This window comes from Talpa europaea (assembly GCF_964194135.1).
Source record: "Talpa europaea genome assembly, chromosome: 3".
Taxonomy (NCBI): Eukaryota; Metazoa; Chordata; class Mammalia; order Eulipotyphla; family Talpidae; genus Talpa; species Talpa europaea.
The window spans coordinates 111327075-111352054 of NC_140069.1; the positions used below are offsets into that span (position 1 = coordinate 111327075).

The 24980-nt window shown below is 34.5% G+C and overlaps 1 protein-coding gene across 1 annotated transcript in view; it reads left to right on the plus strand.

Moving 5' to 3' along the window:
• SEMA3E (semaphorin 3E) overlaps positions 1-24980 on the plus strand; it is a gene marked incomplete at both ends in the record, with an annotated part of 207632 nt that overhangs the window by 112582 nt on the left and 70070 nt on the right. Inside the window, 2 exons of the mRNA XM_084230173.1 lie at positions 9611-9670; positions 12782-12901. Of these exons, the coding sequence (XP_084086299.1) occupies positions 9611-9670; positions 12782-12901 (180 nt within the window). The remainder of the gene's footprint in view (positions 1-9610; positions 9671-12781; positions 12902-24980) is intronic.

Genomic DNA, 24980 nt, shown 5'->3' on the forward strand with positions numbered 1-24980 from the left:
TAGAGCTAGTCATGTTAAAATTGATTTTTGTTTTTCATCTGTTAAAATGTTCCTCTTTAAATTCTCTTTCATTTACTACTTAAGTTTAAATTACAGCTTTGCGCTGAGGAAGAACTTTCAGTCTATATAACTGATAAAGGAGCACTTTTTTCTCTCACACCCTCCACATCCAATTTATTTATACCTTCTGTAATATTAAGATGTGGTCAGAGAGATGAAGACAGTTTATTTTGTTATAATTAGATTCTCTGGCTAACAGTTATATATGCAGCAAAATTAAATTTTATTTTTACATGAATACTAATTTAAATGCCAGTCCTTGGTATAATTTAATTGTGCTTAGATCTGAGAGGATTTGAATAGATGCATGCAAAATTAATTTAAATTTTTTTAGAGTTAAATGTTCATAGAAGAACTCTGAAAATGTTAGGTATATTTAAAAAATATGCCCAAGAATGGGGAAAAATTAAGTAACTAAGATATGCTGGTATTTTTGTTGGCATGTAAGAGCCAACCCAGTATTCTGACAAATTATTCATCAATTTGAAAATCCTTATAGAAAGGATTAAAAAAACTTTCTCGTAACTTTAAAACACTTTATTTGTATAATTGTGTTTTAGATTGATGAGAAATGATAATAATGTTAATTAGTAAACTAAAAGAAGTAACTACCAAAAAATTCTCTAGATAGGGTCAAGATAAAAATTTTTCATGTAGTATCTAGAATTACTGTATTACATAAGAACAATGTATTTACTTATTCATATTTATCACATTTATTTGTATTTATTTAAAAAAAAGCTTTATCATGGAAATTTGTTTGTATTTATTTATTGGTAGAAAGTTAGCCTGATTCTGATTCTTTCTGATCAATGTTACATTTTCAGTACAGCTAATCAACAGTTTTTTTTTTTTAAATTTGACAAAAATAACCAACATACTCATTTTATTTGTGCTTTATTTTAACATATTCATAGATATTATAAGACCTTTTGAAAAATAGTAGAGTGTAATAGCAAATAACACATATTCTATAGTGAGATTGCTTGGTCTACTGAAACCAGGTATCTCCAACTGTTGAAGGGGAAAAGAAGAAACATTTTGCCCACTCCAAAGGTGTGGCCATACTTATGCACAAAGGCAGAGAGGATTTCAAAATAAAAGGATTTCAAATAACAGACTCCTGATCATATTCCAAAAATCATCTATGCCCTTGTGGGCAAATGCCCAGCCAAACAGGCATGGCACAGAGCCAGGCAGGTTGTGCCTGAAAAGCTTATCAGGAGTCAAGTCACCTCACACTGGGGGAGCCTTAAGAAAAAGATGGAAGCGGCAACTTGAACTTCACAATATACCATCTAATTCTCCATGGGCTGCCATCATCTTGCCCACCTACCAAAGCATTGAAGAGTAGCCTCTCCATGTGTTTCTCCTTACATTCTGTTCCATCTTAAATAGATATGTAAGCTTTGCTCTTTCCTTCATCCCGCTTCCCCTATTTAGTTAGTCAGCTTCATAGCATACTGGCAGTTGCGATCCAAAGTGTCTGAAATGATGGCAGCATGGAAGTAGGAGTGCAGAAAATGACACCCATTTCTGTGGCCACAGCCAGTCTGTAACACCATCACTAGAAGCTGAGTGATCTTGGGAAACTTAAACTTTATCTCTAATTCTGTTTTCTTACTCATAAGAGAAAGATAATCTTAGTACTTACCAAACAACTTTTGTGAGAGAATCAGTTGAGCTGTTGTTCTAGAACAGTGCCTAAAGGTAGTATCATCTAAATACTTGCTTTCATGTTTATTATTTAAACTAGATGGAGAATCAGCATAGGATTTTAATGCTCTGCCATTTTTAAATGAGATATAAGAGCACTATATATTTTTAAGGGCTGTTAAACCAAGTTCTATGAAACATGTAGGAAGATAACAAAATTATACAGAAATGAATAAAACAATACCTTCCTTAAATTATTTATAATGTAATGGAGAATATACATGCATATACGTACATCAAAAATAACACAATTTGAATGGCTATATAAGAAATTTCCAAATTATATGCTAAGAACGTACATAAAAGCAGGGAGTGGGGCTTCCCAGAGGAAATACAATTTAAACTGATTCTAAATAATAGTTGAAATTTTTATTCACACTGATTGGTAATGGTAATAGAGTAAGGGAAAGGAAGAAGAGAAATTTCAGAGTAGTTTGGAATAATGACTAATATCCTTGCTGAATTAGGGGAGGTGGGGGCATATGGGCAGCAACAGGATACAAAGTAAGAATTAAGGATGGAAATGTGGTTGAAAGCAGATCATGAAGAAGATTGACTGCTATGCTGTTGAAATTTAATCTTCAGGCAGTGAAACAGTCAGTGGGGGATTCTGAATATGTGCATAACATAATTTTAATGGTAGTTTAGTGATTACTTTAGCAGCAGCATGTTAGATAAATGGAAGGAAGAGGAGACTAGGGCTGTGAAGCCAGGAAGTAACAGAATGAAAAACCTCAGAACCTATACTCTTTCCACTACACATCATTACAAAGCATATTACTGCTTTGGTGTGACCTTCATGTCTCCCAAATTGGTCTTCAGTGTGCTGTTAGTTCTGGCTTGTGTTATGAGGCGTTTCTTTCCTTTTGCTTCTTATTCCCATTTCATTTTTGCACTCCAGTTTGCTAATGGCTAGAACTAGTGTAATTGGTAGTTATTGGAGAAAGTAGTGGAAACAACCACAGACTAGTATAAGAGAGAACTGTATCCCACTTGTTTATAGCATAGACTGAGAGCCCCAAGAGGCTTCAGTATTCAGCTACAGATAAGAGATTCACTTGTCTATATTCAATCTATAGCCCCTTGCAATCTTTATACAATTGAGAATTACTAAGACTTCTTGAAAAACAAATTAAAATTATTCTCTGGAAAGTAACATTATTGGTTTAAGGTATACAGTTTTTTTTTCTTTATTATATGAAGAAATTAAAATGTGTATGTTTATTTAGGCTGTTTTAATGAGACTTTATAGAATATTCCATATTGAGTAATACGCTTTCAGTTTAATAAATTTTAATACATAATTTTTCTCTAAGATTCTAAATTTCCAAATTGTTTCCTAAAACTATTTTAAGCTAAAATTATACCACTTAATTTGATACCAGGGATATGAAAAGTGTAAATAGAGATATATCTATGGATGTCAAGTATATAGATATCTGCACATATGTAAATATATTTTCCCTGTGTATTCAACTTTAATACATCAAAGGAGATAAAAAATTAAATTTAATTGTTTGAGTGACAAGAGGCATTAAATATAATTTGCATATAAGTGGCAGATGTTTTTTCACATAAATGGTAGCAGTTGAGAAAATTTCATTCTTTAGAAAGGTCAGTAATGTGCATACAGTTATAACATTATTCTAGTTCAAATGCTTCAGAGTCTAAACATTTAAAGTGCAAATCTTTTCTATAGTTCAAAAGATTGTAATTATGGCATAGTAACTACCTGAATGACAGTCATTATAATTAAATGTAAAGACATAAATACTAAGAAAGATAATGTGCATCAGGTTAAAGGCTACCATTTATTAACCATTAGGACTCTTTTAATGCATTATATTCAAAACATATTTTCTTGCTTTAAATGATATTTGTAGGCCATAATTAAATTACACATTGATGGATATTTTTTGCTATACATAGATATAAACTGTAAAAAGAAAAACTAAAATAGAAAACATTTTTCATTAGAATAAGAATTAGGAAAAGAATATTAGATGAAGTTATAATAGTGTTTTAGACACTTCACTGTATTTTATTAAAAGAGACAGGTTGGATTGTTCTGTTTTTTTAAATAAAAAAGGAAATAATCTTTTTATATAAATTATTTCTTTATTGTTTATTTGTTTTTACTCCCCTCAATCTGAGTGTTATAACATCTTGTAACAATAAGATGTTAAGTCTTAAGTTCCGGTATAATTATGAGACTCAGTAGGGAGTCCAGAAAATGTGTTTTGTAATATAATTTTTATTTTGTTTTTCTACTTTGAGGTATGCAAGTATAGTAAATGGCCTGCTAATTTGCATTGCAACAATTAAATTATATTGTGGGAGTATTGTGATATGTATTTAACCTTTTGCTTTTAATGCCTTTTTTGGTACACATATTTGAAAATAGCATTACACCCTGTTGTTTAACTGCCTTTAAAAATGTTTTGTGCAGAAAAAATAGCTTAATTTTATGGGTTTTTGTTGATGCTTAACCCTAGAGCAGAGCCAAAAGACACACTGACTGCCAAAAACCAAATGAAAATTATTTCCTTTACTATCTTGGCAGATCATTTGTATATGATGGCTTTATAATAACTTTCCATTTCCAGTGAGGTCTTTTTCAGTGAGATATTTTCTCACCTAAGCGTGAGTATTTAATATAGCTCTAAACCTGTTAAATTTTGTTAAAAACAACAACAATAAAACTTTTTATATGTATATATATAAAAAATAAAAATACTTTCCTTTGAAGAGCTTCCATATGTTGAACTTTACAATGGAGATTGTTCGTAATTTAATATTCTTCCTTTTTTCCTTCCATATACCTAGAGTAATCTGACTAAGATCCTTTCTTCTGCCCTTAGAAATTCTTTCTCTCTCAGAGATTATTGCTAACATCCTACAGGATTTCTTTCCTAGTTAACCTGAAAACTCTTACTTATCTTATTCATTAGATACAGGTTAATTTTCATGTGAATGGTCTTATCTCTTATCTTTGCTGTAAGCTCCTTTAGTAGATTGACTTTACAAGGAATGTAATAAAGACTTGTTGACTGATACAAGTCAGTCAACAGACATTGAGTAAGCAGTGACTGTGTTTAAGACATTGTGGCAGGTAGGCATTGATAGGGACACAGCCATAATCCACAGCCTTGCTCTCTATAACTTATAGTCTCATGAGGAAGTTATAGTTAAGTACACAAACCATTACAGTCCCAGGTTGAGAAAGTAAGAAGAGCATCAAAGAAGAAATACTATCTGTTGAAAAAGATATCATGAAAGGTTTTTTTGTGAAATTGTTAGGTGTGCCTGCAAGAATTATTTTTCATTCCTTGAACAATTGACATCCTTAGGTTTGCTGCTAGAAACAAGGCATATTATGACAATGCTAGAAAAGTTTTTATCTTCAACATCACATAATACATAATCTTTTGTTTGTGTCCAGCACTGCCAAGGGTGTGAAATTTCACCTTGCATTCAAGACAAGGTGTATAGATGCTGTGACAGTTTTATAAATGTCAGAGACATCAGACTTCTGGGTCAGAGACAAAGGACTCTGTTACTCACAGCACAGCAGGTTGTATGAGCTTAATGTTTCCCTTAGAGTCATTGCTCCCTGAGGTCACAATGCAGGTGACACACAACAGCCAGGTAGATGCTGCAGACACAAAGAATTATGTGTTACATGTGATTAAATTCAAACATAGAAAACTCCAATCTTATAAAGGGTCTGCAAGCAAACCTGTACAACCTTTGCCCAAAGGGGAAATTATCTCCATTATCCTGTTCAGAAGATCAGTCTTCCATTTGCCTTTGAGGGAGACTCTTTATTATCTCCTAAAGCTATTTGAAATGATAGAATGAAACAAAAGCTATCATAGATATGTACAAATGCTATAGAGAATTGTCCCCTCCACACCCAAACAGTATTTTCAAATTGTCCCGAAATAATCATTATAAAACAATGATTTAAAGGAGTAATATGTTGAGGCTGTTTTACTGGTCTACATGCTACTTCAGCATTAAAAAGCTGAACTTGATAATATTTTTCAAAAGAATTATTGAGTTACTAACACTGAAATTGTGGAAATACAGTTTTAGAAAGTTGTCATTTTACATAATGAAGAAAAATGAGTAAGAAGGAATGCTAATATTCTAAGAGCCCTGCATCTCATAAGTTAAATGTGTTAAGAATTATTATTCTGAATTACAGATGAGGTGTTCTCTAATTTATTCATAGCAATAAGGAATGAAAATCCTTCCAGTTCTAGATGACTCTAAAATGAATTTGTGTTTTGTTACATATATAAAAATTCATATTTATTCACATATACACACACACATGTTGTATCATATCCTTTTGAATAATTATGTATCCACAGTCAAATCACAATTCCAAAACCAAGCAGAATCTCAAGTTAGAATGGATTTTATAAATCTGAGAAAATCAATCCCTTGGTATAAAGATTTTTTTTCAAAATAATGGATTAGTGAGTTTATCAATTCTACATGTCACTTCCAAGATCCTTACTCTCTCGTGTTATTGTTAGTGATTGTCTTCAGGCAGATGTAAGGCTGCTACCAAACCTGAAGATGTAATTTTACACTCTCTTTCCTGAATCATGCAGGACTCACTGATAGAGTGATTCATTGTGATAACCAGGAACATTGACTCTAAGGTTTTATGTGTGTATATTTGGCTTTTTAGTTGACTTTCCTTTATATCCCTTCTTTTTCCCTTTGTTTTTTTCTGTGTCACAACAACAAAAAAAAACCTCATGTTTTTCATTCAAAACTTTAAAAACAAGTGTGTTTTTTTAACTGTATGTTTTGTTGTCTTGTGTCTTAGAATAAATCATTATATTTAGTCATTTGTTTTTTTGAACTGAATTATATTTAGAAATAAGCTTTTGGGGACTGAAAATTCATAGTAAAATAGGATTTTGTCCAATGTTAATCTATTGTTTATTTGCATCCAATTCTACTTTCTGTTTACTTGGCTTTAATCTTTACTAAGAATGATTGGCATCAATATATGTACTGTATTTTGTTTTAAGTCATGAAAAAAATTAAAAAATAAAATTTTAAATACAGTGCTATGACAGCAAAAGAATACCTGACAAAGAATATTGTAAGAACATTTTTTTGAGACCCATTAACCTAAAAAGAACATCAAAATAATATTTTATACCTATAATTCAAACCATAGAGTGATTACTAATATGATAATAATTTTAATCATATAAAGATCATCATAATAAAATGTTCTTATCACTACTTTTATGAATTCCCATATTACTAATGTATAAGGAATGGGTTTGTCTACATAATGTATGAGTTAAGTGATAAGCCTTTTCTATTCTAGCACACAAATTTCATAGTGCACAACTTACAAAAAAAATCACTTCAATCTTGATCGTATTTGGGATTCAAGCATATATATCAGATTTCAAAACCAAAAATGCCTGCAGAGGCCAGTGAGGTTAAAGAAAAGTCTAAAGCAAATCAGAGTTCCTGTCCCATTGAAAGAAGATGTCAAGCTTCCAATTTCAGAGGAACGTTGTTATAAATGAATGTATGCCTATTGTTTGTCTTCAGATTTTTCTAGCAAAATCAGAAATCTGTGTTTTTATGCAATTTATCATTTTTGAATGTTGGCCACTACTTTAAATATAGCTAAATAATGTGCATGCTAAATTAGAAACAAAGAAACTTACAATGAGTAATATCTACTTTTTTTTTTTTGAGTAACATCTACTTTTGACTTACAAACCTGAATGTGTTTTTAGGCTAGCAGAATGAGATCGTGGCAGAGGAAGGGAAGGCAAAGATCAAGGAGAGATCATAGGGATCTTAAGGGAACAAATTAGCATAGATCAGAAAAGGGTCTCATATTGGCTTAGTCCTAGCAATGTTGTCTAATGGCAATAGACAATCCCACTGGGTAGTAAAAAGCTATCCCTGAAACCTTCTCAATCCAGGACCTGAAGACTGCTTTGCATTCTGAAAAGGATGCTATTTGTAGGAAAAGGGTATTTTTAGAAATATTAATATCTTGAGAGGACCAGGCTACTCTGCTGAGAAACTTCTACTTCTTCACTAAATTGCTAATTTGAGAATAGGAGTTGATTGGCTAAAAAAAAAAAAAAAAGAAAAGAACCATAGACATGTCTTTGGGGTAGCCTGAAAGGCATGGAAGAGGGAATATCTTAGGTGTTCTATACACAGACCTGTGCATCTAGAGGCAAGATGAAGGACTTTGAGAGCAATGAAGGAAAAAAAAAAATATGCTCTAGTAGAGCCCATGTCCCTCAAAATAGAATCCATTATCACCTAACTAGCAGAGTCCATGAAAGATGATACTTTAGCATTAGAAGGTGCTTTATGGAAATCTGAGAGAGGCACAGAAATGGGACAGGTCGAGCTTCCTCGGTCAGGTGTAGGAGGGCATTGATCACCGAATGTAGGGTTAAACTATTAAGTAGGTATTGTAAAGTCCTCAGGCAGAGAAAACATTTGGAAATTTATCAGTTGCTACAGTTACTCAAATGGATAACATTCTGCATCCTCCCCCATCCATAAACTGCGTTCCTGGGTAACGCTATGCCTTTGAGATAGTGTGGTAAAGAGTAAATAAAATATTGAATCTAAGATGTTTAGTAAAAAATTAGCAACAACAGACTGTGTGCATAGGACTTTGTATAGGAATCTTCAAAACTCAATTCTTATTGAAAAAAGGTGAGAAAAGTTTTATATAAGCTAAAAAATAGTATTTACATACAATTTTTCATTTGAACAAAACACAATAATATACATATGATAAAAATATAGGAATATTAGCCAAAAAGAACCTAATCTCAGTTGACAATGACTGCCTTCTAGAGTGACACAAGTAGAAAGTGAAGGGGATGAGGGAAGGAAATAAATAAATAAATAAAATAAAAGCGGGACCTTTCAAAACCAGTGGTAATAATGAGCTATAAATTACAATAGTAGTGTAATCATCTCAAACCTTTGCACATGAATTTACAAGGCAAAAGAAAGAAAATTTAAATAAAGTTCTTAATACACTCTCTAACACATTGGTATGATTAGTTGTGTAATTTAAGAAGAAAGAACAGAAGCAGTCTAAGGGAAAAAATGTTGGAGAAATCAATTTCTTTCATTAAAAAAAATATACTTCTCAGTCAGGAATTTGTAAAATCAATACTAACTACTTACTGTTATCTGCCTGTGGCTCCAGCAAAATATTATGTATTATTGGAGATGAAAAAGAAGTATTTGATAAATTCTCTCTCTTTGTGGAAGAAAACCAAGAAATATGAAATGTAATGAGTTATTTCTGAAATTCAATGGGAAACTGATAGAGTTTAAAATGTTTCAAAAATTAAAGTCTCATGTGGTATTTTAGATGATACATCACAAATAAGAGCTTGTAGTAATTCATTTTTTCATCTTTTCATGCAGCAAATATTATTGAAACCACCATACACCCATCTCCAGGAGGAGCATGATTTAGAGGGCCAGACAGTCAGGTTCAGAAGAAAGACTGGCTTCTAGAAGGGCAGCAGGTTAGCTGCAGGACAGGGCTGGTTGAAAGGTGGGCAGTTTCTGAAGGCTGAGCCTTAAAAGATTTTTAAAAACTGTGTTGAGTATGAAGTAAAAGCTTAAAGATAAGTGTCTTAATTGTGCACATAATGATGTAAATAAGATAGTCTTTATCTTCTCCAAAAATAGAACAAAAACATGTACTGAATTGCAGAAAAAATAAAATGTTTTTTCAATGTGGTTTATTTTTATATGCATTGATATAATAGCACATTATCTTTTATTTCAGATACACTGGCCGAGTACAACACTAAAAATAGAAGAATGTATAATGAAAGGAAAAGACACAGTAAGTTTTGTTCATGATAAATTAAATCTTGAATTACAGTGCTGGTCAATCACAATGGACTAAAATCCCTAACTTTTTATTTGTTCTTATAAAGTATATAACAGTTAATTTCAGGAAGAAAAGAAGTGTGTTCATATATATATATATATATATATATATATATTATTGAAAATGTGTGTGTGTGTATGTATACACACACACACATTTTCAATGTAGTGTTAAAGGGAGCTGAGGTGCTATGCAGATCTTGATTTTTATTTTGTTTTATTGTATCTTAACTCAGATTTCTAAATCCCTTGCAGTGATGCTTATGTTCTCGTATTTGGGAGAAAAATAATTACAAGTAATTTTTCCATTTGAGGAAAAGCTAAATACATTCTTTATGAGATTTCATTTTGCTTTGTTTAGTAAATGAGAGACAAATGAAGCAACAAAAGGAGGAAATCAAAAAATATGAAAGAAGGCAAGGACAATAAGCATTCTTTACCTATTCCATGATGTTTTCAGGATCTCTCCTATTTACAGAATCAACACACCAGTACTCCCTGCAGTGAGTGAGTGGGAAAGGTGGTGCAGCAGCACCTAATGTGCTAGCAGTAGCTGACCACTGACACATACATGTCCTGGGAGGAAGGCATGTATATTTCCTTTTGATATTTACCTTATTCTTTTTTTTCTAGTAAGAAAAAAATCCCATGTAAAAGATTAACATACATTATGAACCAACTCCTGATTCTCAGTAGCAACTGGGTCACAGCCAAGGAATGAGTCAAGACATTCTTGCTGACTTATTCCACAGCATGATGCTGACTAATGAGCACACTTAGGCTGTGTCAATCTAAGCCCAACAGAGACAAAATATGGTCTAATTGACTCATTCAAAATGTGGCAGTGTTTCGAGATGAAATCTTAGAGAATAGGATATTTTTTCCATACCTGAATGATTAGCTTTTCCAATCACATGGGCTAGCCACAGAATAAAACGCTCCATGAATGAGAAACTGAGGAAATTTCATATATCTGTGTGCCCTGGGTAATCAGTTCAGTAGTTCATTCCTCATTCTTACCAAGGGAATGCTATAATCTGAATCATTTAAAGGGAGATGGTTCTGCTGGCTTTTTGATCCTAATGCTGTCATATGAAGACTTTAAAAGTCACCATCTGTCCTTATAAAACATCACGTTTACTGATAATTGCACAGATTGTTATCAAAGTAATATTGAGCATTAAAGATTAATATTTCTCATGATTTTTATTAAATGAACTGGCAATACCTAATTTGCCAAGAAGGTGTTTGCTAAAATAATTTAGACAAATTGATTTGATGAAATTTTTAAACTTTTTTTAATTCAGCATACGATCAAACTCACCTAGTGATTAATGCATTAAAACTTTGTTAAACATGCAAATTATATTACATACTTTGTTTGATTAACTGGAGAATACAAACATGCATAAACACTGTCTCCAAAAGCTTTCAGTTGAATGCCAATATAGGCAAACTAGAGCTCCTCGGACAAAGGTGGCGTGCCAACTGTAGTGGCAGGATGGCACAGAGCAGGAGCTCTATGATCCGGGTAGACTGGTAAAAGAGAGTCCTGGATCCCTTGGTGGCTTTTTCAGGCTTTTATTGAGCTTTTACCAGGTACATGGCAGGGAGGGATGCCAGGGGCCAGGAGACTGGCAGGCCTCCCAGCCCCGGGTGAATCTTTACTCTTTCTGGGCTCTCTGGCCTTCTCTCCTGGGCTCTGCTTCTCTGCTTCTCCCTTCCTGCTTGGCTGGTTCTGCTCTCGTTCTCCTGTTCTGCTGGCGTTCCCACGACACCGCCCTTAGAAGCCCAGTCTCAGCCCAGATATGCCCACCTATGCATGCCCACACCCTAGTCCAGGTGTCTGCCATCAAGCATGCATGTAGGACCGCAGGGATCCATCATTAATGCTAATGGCTGTTTCCATGTGAAAGCTGCAAAGGTAAGCAGTTGCAACAGAGCTCAGTTGGCATATCAACCTAAATACATTTGCTCTTTGGGTTTTTGTAGGAAAAGTTTGCTAATCTCTGGACTGTAATCTTAGAATAATAGGTTTTGAATATGGTTTTTATTGGTATATTTCTATTTCAATAAGAGCTCTCTATGAAAATGCTTTATGTGAATCTGTGAATTTGAAAATATGACTTGCCTAGGCATCAAATATTTTCAATGCTTGAAAGTCTGCATGTGTAAATTCAACTTTCACTAATTGCTAGTTTTCTGATATGCTGATTGTTTGTGTGCACTTATGTAGGGTAAGATAAAAAGCATCAGGTTTTTCTGCCCTCCTGCCATTAGGATAGAAGAGGGAACCCTGTGCTCCCGAATGCATGCCTGATGGCGGCACCTGGAATAGGGTGTGGGCATAGGTAGATGGGATTCACCTGGGCTAAGACTGGGCTTTTAAGGGCGGCATCACGGGGACGCCAGTAGAAGCCGGGAAAGAAGCCGAGAAAGAAGCCGAGAGAAGAAAAAGAGAAGCAGAGAAAGCGCCAGAGGGCCCAGATAGAGTGAGGATTTGCTGGGGGCTGGGAGGCCTGTCAGCCTCCTGGCCCCCCAGCACCCCTACCTGCCATGTACCTGGTAAATCCCAATAAAAACCTGCAAAAGCCACTGAGGGCTCCAGGACTCTGACTCCTCCCTTACCCCATCTGCTGGATCAGAAAAGCTGCACTCTGTCCATTCTGCCCCTACAACTTGAAAAACAGCAGTGTTGGGAATAACTTAATTACTTGGAAGAATATATTGCAATGCAAATTTTTATGCTTGAATAAGTTTCTGAAGACTTCTTTTTTGGTTCATTAATCCTGTACTAGAACATATGAAAAAATGATCAACTCTTATGAAATATAATTCATATATCACTGCTAGATATAATGTAATGTAATATAATGCTAAATATAATGTAATATAATGCTAATCTCTTCTACTTAATGTTCCTTGTCCTCTTTTCATTTATCCCTTTACTTCTAGTGAAGGGGACATTTAAACATGAAATTTCTAAGGTTTGGAAAAACAAAAAAGGGCTAAACATTTTTATTACACTGATCAATTTCTATTTTTTTTTTTCTCCTTGCCTTAGAGTGAATGTGCAAATTATGTCCGGGTATTGCATCACTATAACAGGACACACCTTCTGATCTGTGGGACTGGAGCTTTTGACCCACATTGTGCCTTCATCAGAGTTGGATACCATTTGGAGGTAAAACAATTTCATTCATCATGATCAAAAAGAGTAATGCTAAAAAGAACTATGTCTTAAAAGAGGAGTTGTAGCATTTGCTCCAATCTACAGAAAGTTTGCTTGAGTCAGAGAAATGATCTCTATGGGTCTTTAAAACTTTTGTCTAGTACAGAATTATGAGCCAATTAATTTTTATCCATTTATTTACTGAACGCTTTCATTTATTTAAGTTGTCCACTTAAAAATATTTCTTAATATCAAACTGTATTTTCACATAAATTTTTATTATTATAACCACCAACCTAGAACATCTATATGAATACACACACACACACACATGCATGTTTATATAAATAAAATTACAACATACATTATTTTACAAGGGATATGCCAAGACTTGTTGATTCTGTAATTACTCTTTCTGAGCTGTGGGAGGAGGAGGAGAAGGTGGAATTGGTGGTAGGTGCCAATTGTAAACTGCTTTAAGTTAATATTAGTAGGTGAAAGCTATGCCTCCCTTCTCCCAAGGCACCATCACTAGGTGATAATGTATAATGAAAACAAATCTCAACTGAATTCTGCCACATGATATTTACTAGCAAGCAGTCTTGAAAATCAGTTACGTGTATAACCTGTTTCAACAAGCTGGTTAAACTTCCAACTCTTATATTAGGCACATTTTCAAACACTTTACATCACAGTTTCACTCTGAAGCACATTAAAAAATATTCTGATGTCAGGATCTGTTATTTTTTTGTTTCTTTTCATTTCATTAGCAGGCCAGTCCTACGTTAAGATGATCACAGACAAAGCAAACTTCCAGATAATCTGCAGTTAATTAGCTAGATTCTCTTAATTTTTATTCCACCACTTATGAAAGGGCAGCAGTCACTATAAAATATTTTCAGCCAACACATACAAAAAGTAGCATTCACTTTGCTAGTGAAAAATTATTTCTCATATTTCTTGTACTAGTTAATACCCAGGTGCAAATATAATTAGCACTATTTAAAGTGCTTACTCTAGCTGCCTCTGGAGAATGCCCCTAATTGAAGTGCTTCAACTGTTAGGCATCTTTATACACAGGATTTTTGATTAGCATATTTTAAATGTTAACTAAACAGTTTAGTTGGAGATTCAAGTTCAGTTGCTTATACAAATACATCATGGTCTATTCACTGAATTATTTTAAATAAATTATGCAGGTGATAAATGGAAGAACTTTAGAGATAAAGAGGGTGAATTGGTTCAGAGCAAAGTCAGAATATTTACATATATACAAATATACAAAGTATTCCTATGTATATACATAGATGCAAAGTCAAAAATATAAACATCTTGTGGTTCAGATCTATTTGGCAAGGCAGTCTCTCAGTTCTGATTTCTCTGAAAGTTTCATCCTTACCTTTGAAGGATATTTTCCATGGATATAGAATTCTGGGTTAACAGGTTTTGTTATTGTTTTCAGTTTTTTTCCAGCATCTCAAAATGCTTTATTCTAATCTCTTTCTGATGTAAATTCAGGTTTCATTCATAATGATGTTATTCTGTAATTATCGTTCAAGATTTTTTTTTTTGAAAGATTTTCTCTAGTGTTTTCTGTATGTGTATGTTGTAGTGGTAGAGAGATTAGTATTTATATTTCTTGGAATGCTCAGATTCTTGATTATGGAAGTTTATGTTTTGTATCCAATTAGGCAAATTTTTGGCCATCCTTACCTCAATTATATTTCTGCTGTGTTCCCTTATTCCTCTCCATCAGGGATTGTGTGTGTGTGTGTTGTTGTTGTTGTTGTTGTTAGACTTTTGGACAGTATCCCACAGTACAATGGTGTAGGGTAAGGAAAAATGTCAGGCTTTTCTGCCCTCCTGCCATCAGGATAGATGATGGATCCTTGAGGTCCTGAGTGCATGCCTGATGGCGGGCACCTGGAATAGGGTGTGGGCATAGGTAGATGGGATTCACCTGGGCTAAGACTGTGCTTTTTAAGGGCAGCGTCACGGGGACGCCAGCCGCAGCAGAAGCCGAGAGAGAAGCAGAGAAGAAGCAGAGAACGCCAGAGAGCCCAGATAGAGTGAGGATTTGCTGGGGGCTGGAAGGCCTGCCAGCCTCCCGGCCCCCCAGCACCCCTGCCTGACATATGCCTGGTGAACCCCAATAAAAGACCTGCAAAAAACCAATGAGGACTCTGACTGCTCCTTTACCCGGTCTGCATGGGATCAGAAAACCTGCACTGTGTCCATTCCTGCCTTACAAATGGGGTTTTTTCTCTTTTTTTATTTCAGATTGGAAAAATTCTACTGGTTTACTTTTAATTTGTAAGTCTTTCTTCTGAAATCTTCAATATGTTATTATACACACCTCATTAGTGGTCCCTGTAGTTATTGTGCTTCTTAGTTTTAGAATTTTTCTTTTGTATAATTTCCCTTTCTGTAATGAATAGTCCCATATATTTTTACTCGTTATGGTTATATTTTCTTTTTTAAGCCTTTGGACATACTTTTAACAGCAGATTTTAAAATCTCTGTGTGCTAGTTTTAATATCAACTTAAGTTTGTGTTAACTACTTTTTCTCTTGACTGTGTACCACATTTTCTTGTTTCTTGGCATGTCTAGTAATTCTTATTGTATACCAGTCATTATAGATCATGTGTTTTCAAGATTCTGGATTCTAAGATCTTTTGAAGACAATTGGTTTTATTCTAAACACTTTAACTCAGAACTCTCTTGTGACAGGCAACATCCAAAAATCTCTTGAAATTTCCAGCCGTAGTTTTTTAGGGTCTGCTTGCACATGCAGTTAAGGTGTCAGCCATGGAGCATAAAGGAATATATACACAGCTGTCTCTCTCCCTCGCTGGATATGTCTTCTTTCTTGCTTTTTAGCTGATCTGGAACTTTAAATCTCTGTTCTCTGCTCAGCTAAGCTAGGAAGTCTCTAGTTTCCTGCTGGAGTTTTAGTCAGTCTTCACCACATAAATGAAGGAGTTTCCTCAATTAAAAATAATTTAGTCTTTGCTTAACTGATCTCTAGGTCCTTCAAATAATTGTTTTTTACACGTTTCATTTAGTTTACCATTTTCTGTGGAAGTTACTTCAATAAAAACTGCAACTATCAGTGGACAAAGTGGAGCTCCATGTAATTCACCTTCATATACATAATGAATGTCGAATATTTTTCTACCATAATTATCTAAATATCAACTACAATTTGAAACTTTTTTTGGGAAAAATATGTATAAATAAAATGAGAGGAACATATGGCCATATGATAATAAGAGAAGTAAGCAATTTAGTGAAAACTGTATTTGAAGAAGTGATAAAATTTTATCTGAGATATGCAAAATTATAAATTATAGGTAAGGAAAATACTTTGATTAAAAAGCTCAGAGGCATATGCACACAGGATAAGTTTGTCAACATTAGTCTGCTTGGCTGGGGGACAATAGGCGATAACTCTGAGGAAAATGTATACAGAATTTTTTATGCTAGACATTGTCATTCTGTAGTTATTTCTAAAGACAACTTGGAGACCATGAAGGAGGCCATGAACAGTGTTTGATTGACATGAAATTAGTAATATTTTGGATTTATTCAAGCAGAGAGAGATGAAAGGCAGACAAATTAAAGGAGGCTATAACAAGAGTCTTTGTGAGAGATCATGAGGCTAGTTAACAGTGTTGTTACAATAGCAAGGAAAGGAAGAATAGAACTGATAGGAGAAGGAGCACAGCAGGAAAATTTGTGTAACTTGACATTTTATTGGAGGTTGCTCATGAAAAGGATTAAAAAACAATTCAAATTTTATTTCCTGATGATTGAGAATGGAGAAAAGGGTTTTAAAAGCAAGAAGGAGCTAGGGAGGCACAGTAGATCTTTGTGAGAACAAAAACTGCTCACTGTTTCTCAGTTTCACTTTTTTAAAATTTCCATTTACAATCATTTTAAAAAATAGATCTTGGAGTCAGGAGAGAATATTATCAGAGTAGATCAAGTTATTGAAAACTACGGTATTAATGGGTCATGAAGAAGTCTCAATTTTTCTCTCTCTCTCTCTCAATCTCTCTCATTTTTCTTCTCTCCATTACATGAAAATACTTGGAAAGTGCCATTATTTAAGTGACAGTAGAATGTCTGGGGAGTATCAGTGTAAACAGAAACTTAGCAGACAGACAAATACAGGACTAATCAGACTTGTGCAAATCCATAATCACACATATAAGGGGAAAAAAATTAAATGATAGACAACATCATCAATGTGACAGAGGGAGCACTTTTGGGAAAGGAATGAGAAATTAGAATGTAAGGGATTAAAAATGACTGACTAGTGACAAAATAAAGGGAGTAATACAAGCCTTTTCTATCCTGAGCTAAAATTGTTAAGGAAAAGAAGTAGGAGGATGGATAGAAGTTTCCTTTGCTATATGAAAGTAGATCATTCCGATTTGGTATGATAATTTTGGGTCTGAGAATGCAAAAAAAAAAAAAAAAGGTCCATATAAAGGGTAGTAGCCTTCAGACCCAAAAATAACTTAGCAAATCATACAAAACAGGAACATTCTACTTTCAGATAATGGGAAAACGTATACAAAAAGTGTAGGAGTTAGGAGTGTTGAAAGGAGGCTTGTTGTTTTATTTTGTTGAGGATAGTAGAGAAAAAGATAACAATTTATTGAGGATATGACTCCTTACCTTCTTACCTTCATAGAAATAGAGCTAGGTGGGGAATTACTTTGCCATAAGGGGGACTGCAGAATATTTCAATGGTGAGTTCTCATTACCAGTTGGCTAGAATGGGTGGCTTTATATGAGAAAGGTTTGAGCTAGAAATATATATATATTTTTTTAAAGATTTATTTTATTTATGCAAGAGCTGGGGTATAGGCCAGAGGCATGGGAGGGTGAGAGGATTCACCAGAGACAGAACAGGGAGTAGAACAGGCAGACAGGCCAAAAGCACTGCTGAGGGGAGCAGTGGGCAAGATAGGAGAGGTCTGCTGCACCATGTGGGTAGCTCCCTGGCTGGCCGGGAATTGAACCTGCACTGCAGAGGCTTCAGACAGTTTCACAGCACTCCGGTGAACCCGCTGCACCCCCAGGGAGGCCCTAGAAATATAAATTTAACAATCTCCAGTGTGAAAACTGAAATATTTAGGCATGATAATATTGCATAGACAGAATATTTGAGTAAAATGTAAAATAATTGAATATGGAGCTTCAAAATTGTAGTATTTGAAAGGCTGCTGGAAGAAAGAAAAACCTACAAAGATTAATAAGGAATGACTAAGGAGGCTTGGAGGAAAACATAAGGTGAGAAAGCCCAGAAATGAGGGAGTGATCTCAATGTTAGAAGTCTCAGAGTCAAAATGTTGTGAAATGATGAACCTGTGAAATTTGGAGGTATTTATGAGAGGAATCTTAGTTAATTGTGGGTGCAAACAGTGTTTCTGTTGGTGTCAAGAATTCAAGCCTATTTTCTCAGGCCACTATTGTTTCTTTATGTGATTATTTTAATTTTTTTGATGATGTTTAATGTAAATACAAGTACATAGCCTACAATCATATTGTTGGATCATTTCACAAATGAAATATCCTCATGAAATAAACACCCAGATCAGGGCCTCCTTGGTAGCACAAGGGTTAAAGTCTCAGTGTGGTGCAGCATACCTCTTCTGTCTGGCCTACTGCTCCCCTCAGCAGTGTATTTCAGTCAGTCTGCCTGTTCTGCTCCCCACTCTATCTCTGGTGAATCTTCTCGCCCTCCCACCCCTGCCCCACACCTCTGGCTTATACCCCAGTTCTTGTATGCTTAAAAAAAAAGAAAGAAGTACCCAGGTCAACTTTTTTTCTTTTTCTTTCTTTTCTTATAAGACATAAACTCTTGACTTTTTGTTGGCCACTTGGAGTTTAGTCTTCATTTTCAAAATATTTTTTCTTTTTATTACAAAATCCTTCCTGAGCACTTTTACCTCATTTTTAAGATTTTCTTATTTTGATTTATGCTTTTTTCTCTATCATTTTCTTATTTTAACTTCTATTAAAATCCTAAGTCACAGTTAATTTTCATCTGTTTTGTGCCATTTCTTTTTAACAAACTTTCATTGTAATGTTATTCTGGTGCTGATTCTTTTCTCTCACGGTAGCATTATACTGAATTCAGCAGGGACCTTTGCTGTTACTCATTTTTATATAAAATTAGTGTTTTTTAACATTGGTTTACACAACACTATGTATAATTCAGAGATATAAGTTCATACCCCTTCAGACGTGTTAACACACCACACCCATCACCAAGGCACTCAGTCCTCCACCATAGAGCATAAAACATTTCATGAACTTTTACAAAGAAAGCATGGGTTGGAAAAATTTCTAGCTTCACATTCTAAAATTCACCATTCTCTTTTGGTTTTTGTAATGTTAAAAATATGTGTGTGTATATATGTATATATGTATAATATAGTAAATATATATGCCATGAAAGCCCTATTTATTTTTTCTTGTTACATCTCCCTGTTTTCTCTAATTATTGTTTGTTCCTTGATCCTCTTTATCCCTTTCCTAGATCTTTTATATTCTACTTCCAGCAATTTCCTTCTAAAGGGACATGATTTTTTTGAGGGTATTTAGAAATTTATCCTTCCCACAGAGTCCCTGCAATCACTTGCATAATGAATCTGCAAAAAATCCTCCCAGTTTCATCTATCTTTGTAAAGTGATGCTACACTATAGTGAGAGCATATTAGAAATTTGAGAGGTGCTTTCATTCCCTGATCCACAGAACTTGGTTGCTTCTCTATTTCCTCCTGCGTGATAGTAATATCCTGTGTGAAGTATTGCTCACCGTAATTCATCCTCACCTGCTTATACTTGGAGTCTCATAGAGATGCCTTTAATGGTCACTTTTGTCGGTGGTGTTGCCAATGAACTTTTGATTTTGCATTCCTTGTTGATCCATCTATTTTCTGGGAGAATTTATAGAGAATAGAATATATGCTTTGCTGCTGTCCTCTCAGAAGTCTTAGAGTACCTTTCAACAGCAAAATGCTGTACAAAATTAAGTACTACATAAAATGCCACAAGTTTATATATCTATGTCTGAATTTACTTTCATTTTCGAAAGTGAAAATTATTTGTTGGATATAGACCAAATAAAAGAGAAAAAGAGCACCACAGTAACCCATTGTTTTGAATCTAAAGCATGTTTTTCTAGAGAATTGGCCAAGACCTTGAACTCTCACAAAATTAAAATTTCATTCATTGTTTAACGAGCACAATGACTTTAGCTCAATGATATTAGCATGTTACTATTTGTAGTGACTGTCTATGCGCCAAAACAAATTTCTAAAAATTTGGTGATATAAAACAAAATACACTTATTATCTCACAGTTTCTGTGGGGCAGAATTACAGGCAATTTAGCAGGCTCCATTGCTCAAGATCTCCCAAGGCCACAATCAAGTTGTAGCCTGGGCTGCAATCTTTCCGGAACTCAGGGTCATTTTCCAAGTTCTATATTTGTTACAAGAATTAGATCCTTGTGGTTAGACAGTTTAAGTTCTCATTGTCTTGTTGTTTATCACCCAGGGTCTGCTCTAGACATGCTATACTCCTAGAAGCAGTCCCTTGTCACTTGGCCTTGTCACAGTCTGGCCTTGCATGTGTTCCAAGTCCGCAAGGGTCTTTCTGTCCAGTTGACTAAGAGGGAATCTAATATTTAACCTAATCCTGGGAATGATTATGTCATCACCATATACATACTATGGTAGTGAGTTCCCACCATACTTGTAGGTCCTGCCCACACCTGTGAATTGTATACAGCATCTACAGATGGGGGTATGGATTTTAGATGCTATTAGCTGTCTTCCTACCGTACTATTATTTACATGTCTTATGTATGAAAAGAAGTCTGTGTAAATATAATTGTCCTAAAAATTTGTATTTGAGGGAGGCAAGGCGAAGTTACAATTTGAAGAGTGAGAAATTGTAACATTCTTTTCTGAACTTTGTGATTCTTCTCTTTGAAGAAACCTGCTTTCCTCCTTACTGGAATCAAGATAAAGGGATGCATTTATGTGCCATCTCTAAAATTTCTCCACCCAAGCATGGGAAAATTTGATTCTCATTGAGGGTATGGCATTTGAATATAGATTGCCATCATATTTCATTAGTGTAGGGTTTATTTTCTCAGTGTATTTTTACTTAAAATCTATTTATAGCAACTTTTATGCCTGTAGATTAAATTAGTCATGCAAATGTGTTTGAGACCAAAGATAATCATGAATGTATGTTTTGATTTTCAGTATATGATTTTGACACCAGTTCCCTTTATAGAAAATAATAACTCAGCTTTGTAAGTTGGGATGTTATGATCTGCAAAACCTAAGGGTTATACATCTACCTCAATCCAGTATAAATTTTCTTTGAAAATATGTTAGAAACTGTATGGATATGACTTTTTTAAAAAGTTAGCCTTAATTTGTACTTCATAGAATGGAAATGATGTATTTATAGTCTCTTGTTAAGTATTTTATAATGTGTCAGTAAGCTATTACTATTTAGATATGACAGGACTCTTGCCTTTTAGAGCCATATATATTACATATTATCCCATGGGTCCTTTAGAGCTTGAATATTTTATTTTCAATAAATATTACAAATATTTATATTGAAATATACATATTTCAATAAATATTACAAATAAATCTTTTTTTAAAAAAAGATTTATTTATGCATACAAGAGCTGGGGTACAGGCCAGAGATGCTGGGAGATGGGTGAGAGGATTCACCATAGACAGTGGGGAGCAGAACAGGCAGATGAACCGAAGACAACTACTGAGGGTAACAGCGGGTGAAACAGGAGAGGTTTGCTGTGCCATGTGGGTATCTCCTTGGCCAGCCAGGAATCGAACCCTCACTGCAGAGGCTGTGGATAGCTTCACAGCGCTGCACCGAACCTGCTGTGCCACCGGGTAGGCCCTACAAATAGGTTTTCAGACAGTAATACTTCAGTATCCTACAAAGATTAAAATATACATGTTATCGATATATGGATTTTTATCAGATATTTTTTCTTCACTGGTACTTAACTAATATTGAATTTTATTTCTGCTTATCATACAGAGTAAAAATTCCATTGGGATAGCCATTAATAGCTAGTAACAGTTTTTATAGTATTAAAAATTTACCCTATCAGAGTTTTATGACTGATATTAGTATTTTGTCTTACACTATTGAAATGAATATAGCCATGTAGTTAGTGTTCTTTGATTTTCACTAAGAAATATACGTATTTTTATTTCACAAAGTATTTTCTTCACTATCAACTCTTGGTACACCCATATTGTAAATGCCCGAAATTCCAAAGATTTTCTAATTTGTTCTCTGAATAGTTTTTTTCAATTCTCTTTTTCTTTTTCTTTTTTTCTTTTTTTCTTTTTTTTTTCTTTTTTTTATAGAGGCATGCTTTATTTGTTTGCTGGTTTGTTTGTTTGTTTTGTTTATACATGCACTGGGTACAGTCAGAAGCGCGGGAGGGTGAGAGAATTCACCAGAGCCAGAGCGGGGAGCAGAGCAGGCAGAAGGACCGAAGTACACTGCTGAGGGGAGCAGCGGGCGGCAGGAGAGGTCTGCACGCCATGTGGGACCCTCCTCCGGTGGCCGGGGAGCATCCGGGGATCGAACCGGTGCCGCAGAGGACGCAGGCAGCTTCGCAACCCAGCGCTCAACCGCTGCGCCACCGGGGAGGCCCTGAATAGTTTTTTTGAGTGAATTTCTTGTTTATTTCTATTTCTTTAACTGTCTTTAATAGTAGATGAGAAAATGCTAAAGGTAATGATTTTAGAATAATTTAAAAAATCTAGCATGGGTATTAGTGGAATAGAATGAATATGTGAAAATTTGTATGAAATATTTAGTAACATTTGTACTTTTAAATAATTTCAATATATTAGCCTTTAGTTAACAAAAATATCCAAATTATAATTTTTACTAATGTATTTTTATGAGCATGACTGGTCACGTTTTAAGGATGACTTTGGTCAGTAAATTCCTGATCTATTCATGTGAAAGTAATATACAATAATGTTTTATTTAAAAATATATGGTACTTTTAAATATTCTTATTTCAAATAAGTAACTAAAAAGGTAATGTGTCTTGCCATAAGAAGTAAGGTTTGTATTATGTTCTGTCATCAGTCTATGAGTTTTTCCTTATGCAGACCAGGTGCTGTATATGTATATTTTACTGTAAATGTAATGGAGCTGTGGACAATGCTTGACAATACTCATTTTTTTAAAGGCAGGGGCAATGGAAATATTTATTTCATTGGAACAGAATTGAAAGTATGAAAGAGAAAATTATTTATGCTAGCATAGCAATTTTCAAAGGAAACTTGCAATATTTCTTTTGAAAATGTTTTTTGAATAGGTAAAGAAGTCTGTTTCAAAGTTCTTAGTGTATTATATCAAAATCAAAAATCATTATTTAAGAATTAACATTATAAGAATTACACTTCATAGAATATGGGAAGCTCTGATGAGTCATCCCACAGAATATACAGGGAGACCTTTAACTGTGTAGGGTTTCAGAGCACAGCATGGCACAGGGGAGGGTGCTAGCATGGGAGCACAGTGTTGGAGGACTCTGAGTGATTTAGTGGTGGGTGCACTGCAGTGACTACCTGTAGGGAGAGATTCTATACCTCCAAAACACTAAAAAGGATATAAACCAATAGTACTTCAACAATTTTTTTAAGTTGACTTAAAACACTAATCAGTATTTTAAAATCAATACTTCTTATCTATCAGGTGCTCAGTTATTTTCTACATTTTTTTTTTCTGTTTTCCTTACTGCAAATCTAATGTTTCAGTGCAAGTGACAGTAATGACAGTGATGTAATTCCTGGGATGTTAAGCATGAGCATGGCACTTTTCCAGAAGTTTGTCATCTATTACTTTTATGGTTTTCAAAGTCCCTAAGGTTATTGAAAAATGTCTCAGAATAGAAGAGGGATTATTCCTTTAGGCCTCTCTTCTGTCATTCTTAGTAGTATGAGCTGGTTACCTGATTTTCTGGTGGGAAGGAAAATAGGATTCTTTGTGCTAGATTTTGTCTGGGATTGAATATATAAAAGCTCTTGGGAAGGCAAATTGCTTGACATTGCACTTAATGGTGCTCTCTTTTATACGCCTCTCTGTATGTGAGGAAGTTAGTAATAAGCCTTACCTCTAGCCTTACACGAAGCTGCAGAGAGAAGATGATGCTATGTTGCTGAGATGCTTTCCTGTTGGCCCCTGGGGAAGCACCAGGAGAAGCCTATGTTGACCAGCTCTGTAACCAATTAAAGAAGTAGTGGGCCAAATCCATAGGGAACAGTAAGCTCTTCTATAAGGGATTTTTTCCCTCTGGAAAATACATGAATACATGGAAGATGTTGATAAGATAAACAGTCAAAGGACTCCCATGCCAACTATTGCCTCCCTCTTTCATGGAACTTCTGTAACTGATGTTTATTTTTCCAAATGCATGTCCATGTCTGTATAATAACAAAAATGGAAATAATCTCCTTGAAGTTTTGATTTATTGATATTTTTACTCAAAATATTTCATGGACATTTACATATATAGTGTATGTGTTAGGATATCATACTTCTGTCTCATTCATTTAAATGGCTGCATAATATTTCATTATAAAAATGAGCCATTGTGTATACAATTAAGCATTTTATTATTAAACTATTAATCCTGAGTCCACAGAGAAGCAGAGAATGAGTGTGGGACTGGAGTGGGGTGTCCATAAAGGGCAAATGAACTGCTCATGGCTGTAACCCAGTAAGCATTCATGTCTTTTCAGTTTGTCAGACATTAAAAACTGGCAGCCATATGCCTGATTCAGCTCACAGATGTACTTTGTTTGTCACAAACAGTGTTTCTTGTTTGTTTTCTTTTAAAGAGCCTACATTTGAAAACCGGTTGGTTTCACATAGTAAATTGTGATTTCCATTGGACTGACATGAAAAGAATCAGTTGGTGCTAAGTACTTGCAGCTCCACTCTTTACAAAGAAGCATGTGCTTAACAGTATTCCACAGACTCACTG